The sequence below is a fragment of the Archocentrus centrarchus genome, chromosome 19 (genome assembly GCF_007364275.1).
Source record: "Archocentrus centrarchus isolate MPI-CPG fArcCen1 chromosome 19, fArcCen1, whole genome shotgun sequence".
NCBI classification, from domain to species: domain Eukaryota; kingdom Metazoa; phylum Chordata; class Actinopteri; order Cichliformes; family Cichlidae; genus Archocentrus; species Archocentrus centrarchus.
In genome coordinates this window covers 29,793,909-29,810,944 of record NC_044364.1, presented here as the reverse complement: position 1 = coordinate 29,810,944, position 17,036 = coordinate 29,793,909, and the positions used below count along the sequence as shown (strand labels likewise).

At 43.0% G+C, this 17,036-nt stretch overlaps 1 protein-coding gene across 1 annotated transcript in view; it reads left to right on the top strand.

Moving 5' to 3' along the window:
* Positions 1–528: 528 nt before the first annotated feature.
* LOC115798223 (heparan sulfate glucosamine 3-O-sulfotransferase 3A1-like) overlaps positions 529–17,036 on the top strand; it is a 32,817-nt gene continuing 16,309 nt past the window's right edge. The window contains exon 1 of the mRNA XM_030754984.1: positions 529–1,378. Within this exon, the coding sequence (XP_030610844.1) occupies positions 801–1,378 (578 nt within the window). The 5' untranslated portion in view covers positions 529–800. The remainder of the gene's footprint in view (positions 1,379–17,036) is intronic.

Below are 17,036 nucleotides of genomic sequence, written 5' to 3'. Positions count from 1 at the left end.
ATTTGGAGATTTGAGGAGTGATTCTGTCACATGCAAAGATGCTGCCACAGTCATTTTAGGGACGGCTGCTCTAAACGGGACAGATGAGATGGTGCGTGTTAGTGTTTTAAACCTTTAAGTGTGTAGTGAGTGTCTGTATTTTTCTAGTTCCAAAGTATCTGATGATTCTTTTAAAACACGCATGATGACCTGAGGCAGGACAAGTTTAAATAAAATGAAATAAATACAGCGAAACGCGCATATCTGCCTTAGTTTGGGATTTTGCAGCTCTGTTACTCTAGCGGGTATTTTCGTGCGTAGCGTTTTTTCCTCGGATAATTTTAACTTTTATTTGCACACGCAGATGCCATCTAATTTCACTTGGACTGACCGTGCAACAATGTCCCCTCCCCGCCTGGAATATCATTGGCTGCTGTCTGCTTCTTCTTCCTGTTATTGGCCAGAGAGGTGCCCGTCAAGAAACTTGACGTGCGAGACAAGTTTACAACTCTATACACGTGCTGCTGGTATGTCAGGGAGAGATGTGGGAGCATCCTTTACAGAGCAGGGACAGCACAGACTTTATCACCTGCGCGCATTACTCGCTGTACGCGCACCTTTGAGGGGTTATTTGGGACCAGACTGGGGCAAGTTCTTCATCACCTGTTCGCGTGGGGTTTGGCATTTTTGGAGGAGACTGAGGTGTTATCCACAGCCAAGTGTGGATGAAGACACTTTCTTCAGTTCCTTCATGGCAAGAAGACTCAGAGATGTGCGCCTAGCATGGCTGTGGCTCCTGCACCGACCTCCAAGGGACCGGTATGGCTTTTAGCCGCATCAGTAAACTGGACCCCCCGTCCCGAGGCATCTTCAGGAAAGCGGTGGTCATGCTGTGCTCCCTCCTCGCCTCTTTTCTCCTCCTGCACCTCCTCACCGACCGCTGCACCACCACCGCCACTGCCACCTCGAACTCACCGGCCAGAGCCTCCTCTAGTCGGGCTGCTGGTCTTTTCCAGGACTTGAATTCGCTGAGGAGCAAGAGACTGGTGTACGAATGGACCGCCGGATCGGAGCTGAACGGCTACGGGACCGCCGTGCGCGCCTCACCGGTCCTCGCGGATGAGCGCGCGACGCAGGTTTTGGAGCTGCCCGAAGAGTCTCTCGTGTTGCCGCCTCCGGATTTAGTCGTTTCCAGGAGAGTGTCGCCCAGGTTTGCAGGTAAAGTCAGTCCGCTCGGGGAGGGGAGCAAGAAGCTGCCTCAGGCTCTCATCATCGGCGTGAAGAAAGGAGGGACCCGGGCTCTGCTGGAGTTTCTCCGGGTTCATCCTGACATCAGAGCCGTGGGAGCGGAGCCGCACTTCTTCGACCGCAACTACCACAACGGACTGGAGTGGTACAGGTGAATATTTAATAAAGTATTTTTATAGAGGGTAAAAAAAAAAAACAAACAAAAAAAAAACACTTGTGTTAATATTTGGCATGAATACATAGCCCAACTTTATCAGTCTCCTTGAAATCTGTGCTGTGTTTTTGCTCATTAAATTGCCACGATGATATATTGTGTTTTTCTAGCATTTTATTTCCCCCCACAACCACATCACTGATAAAAACTGTTCCTCATAACCCAGAAATCTTTATTTAACATCTCAGCTTTTACAGAGGTAGCGTAATTGCGGCTGGAATAAGCACCGCGGACAGTGTGTTGATTTATGAAAGCTACATTAGGCCTGCTTTCATTAGATGCTATCGGACCGCTCATTTAGTTTCACATTTTAGGGTTGACTGCTTTTTAAGCTGCTTTGGTTCGAGCCACAGTGGAGTCAGAGTTTAAGGCTTCATTAGGCTGGGAAATAAGACGAGGATAAATCCAAGTGCTGAGGAGTGATTTTCTCTTAGTATTTAAAATCAACTTTATTTATTTCACCTTTAGTAGTTTAGTACTCGGTGCTTTAATGTGGTTAAGACCTTAAAGTAAGACTTTGTAAATTAATTATTTGATTTCAAAAATAAAACAGGAGGTTTTATGTGAGATTCACATTTGTCAATCTTCGATAAATCCTGCAGAAAACGTCTTTAATAAAATTCAGGCTTAACCCTCGGACTGCTGAGAAAGTGAAAACACTTCATCAACAAAATCTGAAATAAAAACACTTTCCTGAAGAAAGATTTGAGCAGTAAAAGTTTCTGACTGCGTGTTTTGTGGTTTCAGGATAAAGTTTACAAAATGTGTGTTTTATTAACTTTGAAGGTAACACAGAAAAAACAAAGACTTCTTTCCCATGCCGACCTTTTTATTATTTTTCCCACAGAGCCATATTTGATTGTGAATCTGAATAAATTCCAGTCTTTCCCAACAAAAGTGGAGCTCTAAACACTGATCCCACACAAACACACTGTCCCTCTTCAACGTCTCAATTTCCCTGTGAAGGAGTGGGATGCATTTTTCTCACTCGAGTCAAATTTGTGATTGATTTCATCTGTCAGTGCGAGTGTGTGTGAGTGAGTGTTTCGTGTCCACGTTTCCACAGGCCTGTGGGGAATAATGGCTCTTCCTCTCAGTGGTTCTCTGTGTAATGGGGCATTGCCGACATCGCGGCTCTGTTATTAAGAAGGATTAGGGCCATAATGAAAGGTTACCTGAGTGTCTCAGGAGGTATAATTCACCTTTTGATTGAGTTAGCACTACACGCAGCAGCCTCTAAAAGCCTGGAGACAAAACTTTTACTCTCACCAAGAACTCCCTCCAGACCCTTCTCCTTTCACCCCCCTACCCTTCCTCCCTCAAACGCTCTGGCTTTCTCCCATCTCCCACTCACACACCTCCCTCTTTGTGCCTCTCTGAGAGTGAACATTCTCTTTTTGCCATCACTCTTTCACACCCTTCTGTTTACCTATTCATCCATTGTGGGGTTTTATATCCATAAGGGTCCCATCTATCCCGAGGACTTGCCAAGATTCTCTGGAATTTGGACCGTGCCTCCAAGGACAGACCTTAGTGCCGGTTCGCCTTAATGCTGCCCATTTAAAACAGAAGGACCCTTGAAATGAAAGAGGCATAAATAACTGTTACAACAGCATGGCCCACTCTGCAGGAGTTCATCTTGTCAGCTCTCCTCTACAGTGTCTGAGAATCTTCCTGTTTTGTGGGGTTTTGGAAGCTTTAGATTGAGGTGAATGCATTTGAAGTTGCTGGCCTGAGGTCATATGAAGGTGTTTTTGTGTACTTCAGAAGTACTTGTTGAAACAAGGGAATCGGTTTGATTGCTAACGTCTGCCAACCCCTCTTGAAAATCGGTGCAAGCTCTGTGCCTCGGAGCTACTGTCATTTCACTAATGGTTATAAGATTTCAATGCTGCGGGAATGTTTACAACATATCTGACATGTGATAGGCTGAAACCTCGTGTGCCAGGTCTACACTGTCAGGTAGGTTTGTAGAAAACTGTGACTGATCACTTCAAACACCGGGGCTTCATTTTTAGAAGACTTTGGTTATTGTCAAGGACACCATGTGTCTTCAGTGCGACTCACTCGTCTCCGTGGGACGTACTTTAACACCTCGAAGCTCTTAATGTGACGTGGCGGCATCTCCGGCGTCCTTTTCCAGCTTTCCCAGAATTATACTCGTCTGGCTTGTTATTGGAATTCCCTTCAACTGCCCGAAAAAGTTGGTTCCACACCAAAAGATATGATGCAAAAATCTGTTTTTAGGAAAGATAAAAGTTATAGTTCTGACAGCACAACTGTACGAGCACGAAACACGGGAGGGTTTAAACTTCGCTCCATGTCCAAAAACTTTAGTATTTCTGCAAAATCATGACTCACCATCTGCATTTGTTTAGGCCCCGGTTGAGTGTTTTTGGGCGTTCCCAACTAGCATATCCAGCACGTTGACCTTAGCCCGGCTAAAGCGAAATGGAATCGTTTTTCTAATGTGGTTAAAGTAAAACTGTGTTTTTAGCTTTAGAAATCAAATGAAATATCTGGTTTTCCGTACTCTCTTTGTCCGCAGGAGTATTTCACATGTCTCTCTTGTGAGCTCGTGGTAAATCCGGGCCTTTTGTTGCACGGGAAACTAACACCCAGCCAGTGAGTGTTACATTTCACTACACATTACTCTGAATAACCACACACAACCTATTAGGCTTTTGTTGTGGAAATGGACACTCAGAGTGAACAAGGAGGTCAAGCACAAGTACTCTGAAGTAAAGCGGAGGTCTGCGCTACAGAGTAGTCACTATTATGTTTTTGCCCTACTTGGGTTACTGAACACCCAAGCTTTCACCTGTCTAGACCTCGCCATTGCAGGTTTTTGTTTGATGTCCGCAGACCGCTTGGATTAGGCATCACCTGATCCCTTAATGGGTTAATTACCCTTCATACAAACATGCGTGACCACAAGGGCACGGGTAAACACAAGGGCAACGTGCCGCCAGCTCTGCCGCACATATATTCATATCACAAAGACGCCTGTATTCAGTGCAGAAATGCAGCGTTTCTTCTTTAATGCACTGATGCAGATACGCAGGGCCAAAAACTGGCAGCTTATGCATTAGCAAATTTTTAAAGTCCCTGTCAACAATTTTTCTCATATATGTAATGCTTAAAGCCACGAGAGAGCGCAAATGAAAACATTGTGCTCAGAAAAAAAAAAAAAACTAAAAAGAAATTCACATTAAATTAGGGGGTTTCCCCGTTCATAAAACTGGCCATATTTGAAAGGAAGTTCTGTAATGGCTATAAAACGAGTCTTAATCATAAAAGCAGCGACCCAGCGGGGACTTGTGTTAGAAACGGGCCATGTTTGCAGCCTGATCCGTGTTTCTGTGCCATACTGTGGTCACAGCTTCAGACGTGAACGAGCAGAACAAATGAATACGGTGAAAGCTCCAGTGGCATAAATAAATATGTGGCACCATAATGTGTCCTTTCTGCATTTTAATACCCTGAATGTGATTTAAAAAAAAAAGAAAGATTAGGATTTTCTATATTAGCTTAATCTGGCTTTGTTGAAATAACGCCGTTAGATAAAAGAAAATTTAAAAAGTCTGATTGTGGAAAGCTGGTAAAAATGAGGCCAGCGTCCAGCTTTCTCATGTGCTGGCTGTAGTTACAGTGGGTTTCAGTTGGTTTCATGGCAGATCTTAAACTGCGATATTCCCTTTTCACCCAGAGTGAAGAGGCTGGGGGGGAGCCGGTGGAAAGAATGACACAGATGGGAGAGGTTAGCTGTTAATAGTGAAGAGCTAACTGTAGGCATCTTCAGCCTCTCTTTTACTACAGTAACCGAGGTAGCAGCAAATGTAGCCTAAATACCTCTAATCACAAGTTCTCATAATTTAGCCTATAAATTAAAAAAAAGGAAATTGTATAAAAACATAAAACAAAAGTTGTGCTGTAATAAGTTAATTATGTGGACCCTGGACATCAGCTGGAACAAAAATAAATCTAACGTGTGTGAGATTGTGTATACATTCATATTAATGTGCAACTTTAAGGCTTTTTAACACACATTTCCAGCCTTTGGATGTAACCAAGAACACAGGAACGACATGTTCCTCTGAGTTCTAAAAAGATCTGTTTTCTTTAGGATCTTTGCATCACTATGTCTGCTTCACTTGCCGACTTGTATTTCTACAGTATAATGATATTTGAAACATCCTGGACAGTTTTTCTGATCTTATTAGTCTCTGTGTGCAACATTTAAAGACGTATCTCGATGGTCTCTTTATAGATGCTTTGAAAGGAGCAATTTGTTGTGTCTATTCTCCGAGGCACGGTGAGGATTTTAAAAACAGATTTCAACCATTTCCTCAAATGGAATTCCTGTTTGATTTATCTTGTTTTGACACTGCATTGGAAAATACTAAGCAGTCATGAGTGGCCTTGTTAAAGGGCTGTAGGAACGGCCCAGGGTGGTGGTTTTCTGATGTAGTTAGAAAAAAGTAGAACGTAGTTTTGTAGGGAAAGTTTTTTTCCTACCAAATAAATAAAAATAGTATATAAAAACTGTGTTTTTAACTTCTGAGTTTAAAATCTTTTTTTTTTTTTAGAAAAAAATACTCAATTATTGTGTACTGTATTGTAATTTCAACAAAATGTATTTTAAGTCTCAGTTTTTTGGGAGCATAACTGCATTTACAACATGAAGGCAGGTTTGCTTAGAGGCAGGTGGAGTGGAAGGGACACGCAGAGGTGGAGGGGTCACGGCTGAGGTTGTAGAGGGCACACACACCCACACAGTGGACGTAACATGATCACCAGTGACCTGAGTGTGAGCTCCGAGCTGCCTTTGGATTGTGAAAGTGATTATCGTGGGGTATAATTGTAAAACTGGGACACTCACCTCCTGCCGAAGGCATGCAGCCCACATTGACAGCCCCCCCCCCCCCCCCCCCCCCAACCTCTCACCAACTTCTTGACCTCTGCCAGCCCCCTAACATCTTTGCTTGGCCTTAGCAGCTGACCCTGTGAGGCCCCGTGCAGGGGAGGTAGATAGAAGCAGGGGAAATATCCAAAGTAGTGCCTGTCAGCAGCTGCCCTGTGGCATCCTGGGAATCTGCCCTCCAATGGGTGGGTGAGGACAGGCAGCAGGTGCAGGGTGCTCAGTAGACACCACCTGGATCTCCACCAGGCACTCACACCTGATGTATTCACCTGACACATAAAAGAAGATGTGTTTGTTGTCTTCTTGAGAGCTAGCAAAGATGAAGCCAGCTTGGAAGCTACTTTGGTGTAAGTATTTCAGGTGTCACGCACCTCCTGGAGTTTTAATGAGCACGTGCAGAAAGGTGATTGATCACAGTCAGGAAGGTCAGCCTCAGAATGTGCCACCCTCACAGTCCATAATGCCAACAGATGGTACTGTCACACTGGAATCAGATTACATTGTTTCTGGGATTCTGCTGTTTATTCACATTTGGGTTCATGTGTACACAAGTCAGCAACCTGTTTGACCCTGTTGTGTCTCAGGCCCATTCAGCTTAGCAGCTGTTGGCCTTTTTTACGAGGTATTACACTGTACATTATGAGACAATTATTCTGGGAATCAGATTTCAAAAGGAAGACTTGAGGTCATTTTTTTGTTTCTGTGCTTGACTGTACAAATACAGGCTGCACTGTAAAGCTCTGTAATCACTTCTGTCGCTGTATTATTCAGCTGAGATGGTTGACCTTTTCAAAACATCTTGTTTTAACTCTGAAGCCCGCTGTTCTATTTTCAGCTAATATACCTGAAGCTGGTTTAATGCTTTCACAGCGATGCCCATGAATGTCACTGATGTTTATTTTCCTTCAACTCCATGGAAACCTGCCAGGTGATGTTTTCTAACATTGCAGCGGTTTTGCCTCCGGGCGCTTCGCTGAGCAGTATGACTGAAAAAAAAATCATGTTTGCAATCTTCTTTCTGTGCTACATTTTTGTGTGTTTTTTCCTTCTTCGTGGCACTTCAGTGTTGGTGGAAGTTAAGTGTTATCCTTCCTCGAACAAAGAGAGACTGTAACCCTATCATTTGGTGCTGCAGAGTCAGGGGGCTTTAGACCAGAACGTCTCAGCTCTCTTCATAGAAGCGAGGTAAACAAACCCCAAAACAACCTCCAGAATTCACGCATATTAAGATTTTCAGAGGATTTGCCAGAGTGCTTCAGGATTTTAGAAACGTGCAGCCAAAACCATGTTATTTGGGCACAGAAGGGCTTGGGAAATGATGCATGGATTGAGCATGTACGCGTTACGGCCCTCAGTGGTGCGGATTGGCAGGGTAAACCAATGCCTCCGTGATGGATCTCTGTTTCCCATCTCACAGGCTGCAGATTTATCACAGGACAGGGAGCCTTCTATATTGTCCGCTGGAGAGAAAAAGACAGACACGCAGAAGGAGAGGGAGAACCACCGCTATGGAAAGCCTGGGAACCGATAAAAAGAAGGAAGCCCTCTCCTCCTGGGTCCTCCATTTTACGTTTCTACTGTTGTGTTTTCTTTAAAATATTTTTGCCACATATTTTCTGGCACAAATCTCAGGCTGGCGATTGAAGTCCATGTGAAAGGTTAGAAACATTAAAGTGTTCAGTGCTCGCACTCTTCCCAGCCTTTTACTTGTGTTTGTGTAGCAGGAAAACCCTTTTGTCTTTTCAAGTGTCTTATTTTAAGCTTACTGGCTCACATCGTTTCCCCTTTCTGCCTCTGTGCTTAAAGGCATGGACTTTGTCACACTTGCCATGTGTGCTATCTGCAGCTGCTTGTGTGGTGATAGGATGGCACCAAACAACCTTTTCCCCCTCTCCATCGGGGGCTTGGTCAGTGCCAGTCGCCTTGGCAGAGTCCGCCCCGCAGACATGCAGGGACTCTGCCAGACGGCACCTCCGGCACGACTTTAGTTTGACTGCCCAACCTCTGCCTCCATGCAGAACATTGAATTATGCTGTCAGTGTACTTAATGTGCACATGTGTGCTTGTCTGGTTGTTTGAGTTGTCTAAAATGAGGGATTGGCATTTTTTTGGCACGGCCAGCCGAGATGCCAACACATCATTTACTTCGGGTGTTGTTTTCAAACTTTCAGCACTTCTGCAGCCAGTGTCTCCTGTACATTCCTGCGAGATGTTGAACAGAGTTGTATGGTAGCGATGAGTGAAATAAAACATGCAGAAGATTAGGGTTTGGCAGTACTATAGACCATGACCAGAAATCTTGCACAATTTTTAAAATAGCTAATAATAGAGGTGCTGAATGGAGAGAGAATGACAGACTGGCATATAATCTGACTTGAGCGGTACTTTATTCAGACAGAAGCACCGCAGATCCGCTGCACGTGTGGTTTCTGAGAAGGATACCTGGCTCCTCAAGTAGGAATCCAGCTGTTCAAACAAATGCGTTACATGAAGTCTATTGTGTTTCAATTTTAAAAGGTTGTGTGGCACAAAAGAGCCATTCATTATGTAATACAGCAGGATTTCCCTTCACAAATGATCAAATAAAATGTATCACATGTTCTATGGCCTCATACAGTCCACAGGTTAAAATCTCAAGTCAAACGAGAGTCATTATGGTCACAAGTATACTGTTTTTAATTTCATTCACTTAGAGAAAAGATGGCACCCAGCTTTTACTAACCATCACCCCGACGTCTGGCAGCTTGATTAAGGAGAGGAATGTGTTAGAAAATGAGTTTGCCAGCCAGCACTCGTTTATTGATAGATGGAGTGCAACAGCACAACCCGCGTCTTTTTACATAAAGATGGAAGAGGGTGATAAAGGGCCCGTGTAGCATAGAGCGCGTGATTGATGTGCCCACAGGGGAGTGCAGAGAAGCCACACAGTAATTCAATTAATCTTAACCTGAACAGTAGTAATTGCTACTGTAACTAGGTCTGACTGTACATTAGACAGGAGGGAGATTGCTGTCAAAGAAACATGTCCGGCTAATAGAAGCAGGAAGGAACATTCTCAGTGCTCTGGAGTTCCAAAAACAAAAAAGAAGAAAGAGACTCTCCTAAAAATGAGGATTTGCATGTTAATTAGAGAAGCAGAAAAATGATTTCCTCAGTTGTGGACAATAATTTAGAGATGAAACACGGTGAGGAACATGGAAACTCTAGGAGAAGCTGGGCATCTCTAACAAGACTACTGGAATGGATGAAGGGATGCAGAAGAAGAATGAAGAGATACAGAAGTGTAAAAAAACTGCAGTTTATGGATGCCTCCTGCTAATCAAGCTTAGATAGCCTCAGCTGATCATTTAGCACTCGCCACCCTCTTGTCCAGAACAAGCACCAGAAACAACAACAACCAGGTGATGGCCAAAATACCAGACTCAAGGCTTCAAAAGTGCAATCCATAAATCACTAGGTGACATCAAGATGGCTGTGTCTGTCTTTTATATACAGTCTATGGGTTACTTCTGTAATACTGTGAAGTGAATCTGAGAAAACTCATGTTTGGATTTGTAGCTGTTTAAAATAGTTTAAAATAGTTTCTTCCTTATGTCTGATCATTTGTGCAGATTAAACAAACACGATATCCCATGATAATTACTGATATTCATTGCAGTGACATTTCAGCAGAGCCAGGCTAGCTGCTTTTTTCCTGTTTTGGCTAACACAACATTTAACAGGCAAACATGAGACGGTGAAGCTCAAACCACAGCACAAGGCCACATTTCCAAATTCTCGGCTGCATGTTGTGCCTTTCTGCTTGTCATTGGATAAACAAAAGTTGTAGTCTTTTATATTCTTTTGTGATCAAATCAGTGCATTGTTTTTCTTTTCTCTCGTGTCTCCCCCCATTGAACTGTGCACCAAAGGTTTCTGAGTTGTCAAAAATCTTTTGAATGCACACTGAGATATTGATCCTATTATTTCCTGCAGGAGCACAACAGTACTTTGAAGGTGTTGATCCATAGAGGCAGAAAGACAAGACTTCTTTATGGGCTGGTTTTATGCATTCTCTAGAAACTGGATAGCTTGAGAACAGCAGATATATCACGTTAACAGTAAAATCTATTTTTCTTACCCTCCTATGTCCCATTCTTTTCCTAGACCTATTTCTTGTGTTCACTACGTCTCTGAAGAGCATTAGTCCCTGTCACTTATTGTGTGTGTGTGTGTCTGTGTGCATGTGTGTGTGTGTGTGGGGGGGGGGGGGGGGGGGGGGGGGGGGGGGTGGGGGGTCACCAAGCTCCAGATACAATGTTAAGCATTTGTAAAAACTGACCGTGTTAAATCAATAGCTTATGTTTCGTTTCTGCATTATTGCAGTCATTTTTATTTACGCAGCTGGTTGGAGCCGGTCAGCCGCGGTCAGTTTGGACTAAGGGTGTAACAACATTGCAGAGCCTGTGGGACTTGTCATGAGCCCAAGTCATTTTAACCGTCAAACATGTGGTGGGGCTGGGGCTCATTATATCATTATGTTGTCAGCGTGATTGTTTATCCTGACATCTTCGTCTCACATAGACACATCCTCCCATACAGTCGTAGCATCAATAGGAGGAGGAAGCCACCAGCACAGACAGATGTATGAGATATACCATTGAGCATCTTCTCTAATGGGATGGTAGTTGTTCTTTATCCACTGCAACTCTCACTGCTGCACCTCAAACAGGCTACCATCAATTATTAATCCAGCCAATTAGCAAGGCTGCATTATTCACCAGGAACCTGTGATCACATCCATTAACTGCACTGTCTTTTCTTATTGTGGCTCTCCCAAGTGACAGTCACACATCTCCCCTTATATTTGCATTTATAGTTGTGCTGTATTACATCCTTCACCTCTTTTTAATTTTACTTTTGTTCTGCAGGGCCAGTCAAATAAAGAAACACTCCTTCTTGAGTTAAGCCTCGGTAAAGGCCTTTATTTATAGTGGCAGTACAGTGCTAAAATCATTAATAAAAAATGAGGAAAAACATATTGAAAATCTAGGATGAGAAGCAATATTACAATTTTTTACAGTGTTAAAACAGTATACATGGAACTGATAAATAATATACAGAGCTGACTAATCTGAATGCATCATTAATGCAGAATGTAAAGTTAACATGATGTTTTTGCATAAACTATTAAGCTTCACACATGATCTTCAGACGGTTTTAAAGCAGATATATATCTTTGCTTTCTCACATGTAGCGTGCAGCAGGGGTCTACTTCACAGGCATTCACACTACAGGAAATACTCTGGGTGTTTAGGCAAGGGCGCTGCCTGGGTAGAACGCGCATGGATTTAGCACACGTGATGCACACTCGCTAGCAGGCAGCATAACATACTGTGTTCCCCGGTTTAGTGTATAGGGGTCCATTCTCTTCTAAACAGCAGAGCTGGGGACCTTAGTGAGCTCACCAGCTACAATGTCTTCAATTTTTGTTGAATGAAAAAAGACCAGTGACTAAAATCAGGTGCAAAATGAACGGCCACTATTGCAAAAGAAAACAAAAATACATAATTCTGTCTGTAGTTTGCTCTGAAAAGGAAGTAATGCATTTCCCTGAGCTCTATAAACAAAGAGGCAGCGCTGCTTGTCACTGGGATTTATGGGCCCTCAAATCACTGAACAAAATCACTTCCTGTTTTTCCTGTGTTTACCGGACACACAAGCAGGCGGCTGCACATTTGATAAAAAAGTGATTTATTTTCATTTTGCTTATCTGCTTAATTGATGTCCCCCAGGCCTCCCTGACAGCCATAATTTCATTATACAAACAATTTAGAGACGTTTGATTAACACAAATGAGAGTTCAGGGGCCCTGCCAGTTTACATGTTACCCTACACATGCTTTTCTTCACACTGACTCCGTCTGCCTCGACCCGCATACAAGAGTTATAAATAACAACCCCTTATCACAATAAACAGAGGGGAAAAATAAATCTGTACTCACGATGAAATGTTGCTGTGCCGTTTTAAATCCTGATGCTGGAGCTGCACATTCAATTCGATTTTAATCATCATACTGTAATTCAACATACGTTTCACACCCAGCTGAGCTTTGGTTCCCTCACAGGAGCCCATATGTGTCTGCTCCAGAATCTTCAACAAGCTTCTCGTTGAGATGCATCTGCATTGATTTTCTTGATTCACCGCTGTTATTGATTTATGGCTCTTCTGAGACAACAGTGTAATTAGGCCCATATTGTGAACGGTTCACCCCACTATCGCCTCAGTCCTCATTGATGATTCTGGGCTTTTTTAGCCCCACCAAATGTTACGCAAGCACTAATGGAGAGGCCTAAACACACACACACACACACACACTGCACATATGCATGCACAGACTCAGTGGCTGTCGTGGGCAGGTCTGTTTCTGACATCCCATTTATTACATCATATTATTTTCCACTCAGCCCAGCAGCAGTGAATATTCTTTTTCACCACCCTGTTCTTGCTCCTGTGTTTTTTTTTTTCTCTTTCTTGCATCCAACTAGCTTTAAAACAGGGTCGGCTCTGGCAAGGCGTAAATCCAGCTAGAGGGTTTTCCCCCTCACCCATAAAGCTTTACTTCAGGCAGTCGAGTGCCAATGTGGGATTCTAGCTCTCCCCACTGAACTCCTGAATGCACATTGTAGCAAAAATGGGTCTTTGGAAGAGATCTTTGAGTCTCTAGCTGAATGTGGAAAATGCACTTGCAGACAGACGCACTGGAGAAGGCATACTTTCACAAACATGTGTTTGCACTCAACATACACGACGGACAAACTTAAAATAAATTTACACTGTAACAAATTGCTGTGTGGATGCAGGACATGTGGTGCAGTTCTTTGTGAATATGGTTAAACACTGCAAATGATGGTGCTTTTGTGGAAGATACTAACAATGAGCTACAATATAAAACAAGCATGTAGACTCGTGGGAATGCTCTTTTTTTTAATCGTTACTTTCAGAGGATGGGGGGGGATTGCTACAAAGCTGATATCTTGTTATCGTTCATGAAAGACAAGAAAATTAATTTGGGGTACAGGGCAATAAATAAAGTGATACGTTTTTGTAGCGTTTGTAGTAAGAACGCTAAAATAGCAGCATAATGACAACCTAACAGACAGTATTAAAGCTCACGTGCTTACAGTAACATTTTTTACTGCGAGGCATTTGTTGTAAATTACAGTCGGACCGCTGTTGAACACTAGCTGTCAGTGCTCTGCTGTCTTATAGTGGATTTGATACAGTTTTACATACAGATACACAAGTATTTACTGAAACATTCACTCTCATAAAGTCCTGTATTAAACCCATGCTAGCTGTTTGCAACACATTTTATTTATGCCATCATTTATTCCGTAGGTTCACTACAGGCCCGTAATGTAAATGCAAATGTGATTCAAAGGGCTTCTTAATAACCCCCATTCAACTGTCATGAATATGAATCGCATTAACGTGCATTTAGTTTTGGTTTGCTTCTTTTCTGTGTGAATGCATGCTCTCGAATGATCGTGCACACCCAGCCCCTCCTCGTTATTGTCTTACATTCTATTTATTTATTTTCTAATTGTGCTGTGAACAGACTGTATTTATTCACGGCACAGCCCCGTCTGCATGTAAGCCGCATCAGTCATTCAAGGCTGGCAGAGTTTGACTCAATAACGCTGCAAATATCCAGCCATTATCTCTCTGCGGAGTACTCCCTCAATGTTAATGTGTTTTTAGGACGATTACATCAATGTGAAGTATTGAAAAATAACCTGATTGATAATATGAATCATCAAGCTTGTGTCTCCGCCCCCTTAAACACCTCATTTACCATCTCCATGGTAACATGATGGTAACTGCCTACATGGGCACTGCAGCATCCCTCATGGAGGTGACTGTTAACCTGCAGCGTTCGAGTGTGAGAGCCTCGGGCTTCCAGGTCAGCTCCAAGGCTTAAGCATTTAAACAGAACAGCCACAGCTGCCCTAAAGTAACAGTTTCTGTAATGATATGTGCAAGCTCTTTAGTCAAAATGATATTTTTAATACTAAATTACAATAATTGTTATCCATGAATTTTCTAATTTACTCTTTTACAAAAAAGCGGGACAAATAGTAAAGCTCACTATTATTTTTTGATTAAGATTTTACAGTTAGGCATCACTTAACAGACAAATGTGTTTTAGTGGTTGAATGTTATGCTTTATTAATTTCTGATTTCTTAGAGAAGTCCAGGGTGCCGGCTCAGATTTGGATCTAAAACCACGAGTTCAGTTTATTTGCCTAATGAATAACAATATCATTTTTAGTGTTATGCACTTACATATTGGGTTCACTCTCTTCTTCCCCTCTGCTCTAATTAGGCCGACTCCTTAAGGAAGTGTAAGTACAAAAAAACCTGGAAAACTGTATGTGGAATTTCTTAATAGTGTAATATTCCCATGGCTAGATAATTTAATCTTGAATTTAGAGATTATTATTAAGTATTAATGTTTAATATTAATGTTAATGATTCAATTAACTTTTAATATTCAAGTCATTACTGAAGTAATGGTTCATCTCAAAATACTAAAGAGCAGTCCACCAATGTGCTAACATTAGCATTTTGTGCTACCAGGACCATTTTCAGAAACAAGTACCCAGATTACCTTTGGTCTGTTGTTGTCATGGATGTCAAGCTCGTGGTGTGTGTCCAGAGTTTAGCCGTGTGAATGTGGTCACTGCTGTGTGCTCGAACCATAATGCAAACCCTAAATATTCACCAGTGAGAGAACTGCACCAAAGGCTGGAACAGTAACATATTGTCTCTCCTGTGTTCTTGTCTGTACTCACAGTGAGGAATCAACCTCGCTGCTGCACCAGCAGCTCTTATTGGTTCGTCTGCACACCTAGATTAAGCGTGGGAGGGATCAGATGGTTTAACAATATTCACCTTTTACTTTTTGGTATGTAAAATGTGCACGTTACTGAGCGCTCTTGGGGATCTAATTTGAAAAAGGTACATGATTCAAGCTGTTTTTGTCTCTGTGCTCAAAATCTTTCAACCGACCGACGGCCTTTTTCAGCAGGGAGAAAAAGAAATCTCCATTACAGTCTCGACATTGTTCTAACCCGACAACGAGGTTCTGCCCTGTAATTACATTCTATTTCTAAAACCATCCGTCTTTGCTCACAGAGAGCTGACAGGCTAAAACATTAGCACATTGTCAGCATCTCCTCAGTTCTCTGTTACACTTCATATTATCCTGTACCCTCGACTCAGCTTCCCAGATGGGGTTACCTCTCGGCAGTCCAGGGGAAAAGAGGAGGTGTTTTCATGTTACACGGCCAGTTTAGCTCAGCGCGATGGAGCCTCCCGGTTTCTCACTGGGGGCCTGTTGAATTCTGGGTCACAGCCCAGCCCCAGGCAACCGCTGGCTCCACTTTAGCCATTCTGTGTCGTTTTAGCTCCTGTGACATTCCACAGTGGGTCATTTTTCACCTTTTCTTTCAGCGACAACCTGTTCTCCATCCCGCCCCACCTCACTGGCACGTCTCACAATCACCATCAGCGTGTGCAACTGTTGCTGATAGCACACTGGCCTCACGCATCTCAGCATCACCTGTTCGTTATGCACGGCACTGCTGCCTCAAGAGAAACAAGCGGCGTGAAGTTCCATTTTCTCCAGTCTATTTATTTAATGGATAACGCAAGGGATGCAAAATGGAAATCACGCATTCGACCGTGGCTTTAACCCTGGCTCCTCCCTGCCTGCCTTCCTGAACTGCATTCATTCTCACTCCCGCTGAGCATAAATCATTTTGGTAACTTGTTATTACCAAGCTCATTATTTATTCTCCTGGGTGTTTAAGGGGAAGAATTTAAAAAAATGCATCAAATATTTAAAAGCTCCTAGATGTGAGTGAGGGAACACAGCCTTCATCTGCCACTGTCTGTGTCTCCTTGGCGCTAAAATTAAGGGGAAAAATGGAGGAGATTGTGTGAGCATGTTCATGTCAAAAGAAGTGATGAGGGAGCGCACTCATGTATGCTAATCTCTGGCCCTCTGCTTCTTCTGTGGTGGCAGTACAACACAGAGGGTGCGAGCCATGCTGGTGCGCTCTCCTTGTGGTTTGGCAGAGCGGTGAGGAGAGCGATGTGATGTGCCAGGCGCTTTGTATTCCAAGCCTGGGAGTAGAAGGATGCAGGCAGGAAGAAGGGGGGAGGAGGGAGAAGATGAAATAGGAAGAGGAGACGGGGAGGAAGAGAGCACAGAGACAGTGTAATCACTTTTACACCCCCCCGATACTGCTGTCCGCCTGACACTTGACTCTTATCCCGAGCCTTCTCTGCACTTCCCTCTCCAGTATCTCACACTGTCTATCTGCCGTTCCTTTTTGACTCAGGCTAAACAGAAACTTGAGCTCGGACATTTTGGAAGTATTGCTTTTGTGCAGCTCTGTTTTGCTATCTTGTTAACTTTTTGTTAATTTAGCTAAGCTTAGATTCCATGTGCTTCTAAAGCTTTTCAAAGTGAACTCTCAAATATTTGTGTTTCATTATGTTCAAACTATCAAATTTCATATGGAAATTATGTTTTACTGCCTTTTGGCCCCTTCTGTGAATAGGTCCTGAGACAAAGCACTGTAAGAAAACTGTAAGGCAGTCTGCACGATGGCAGCTGAA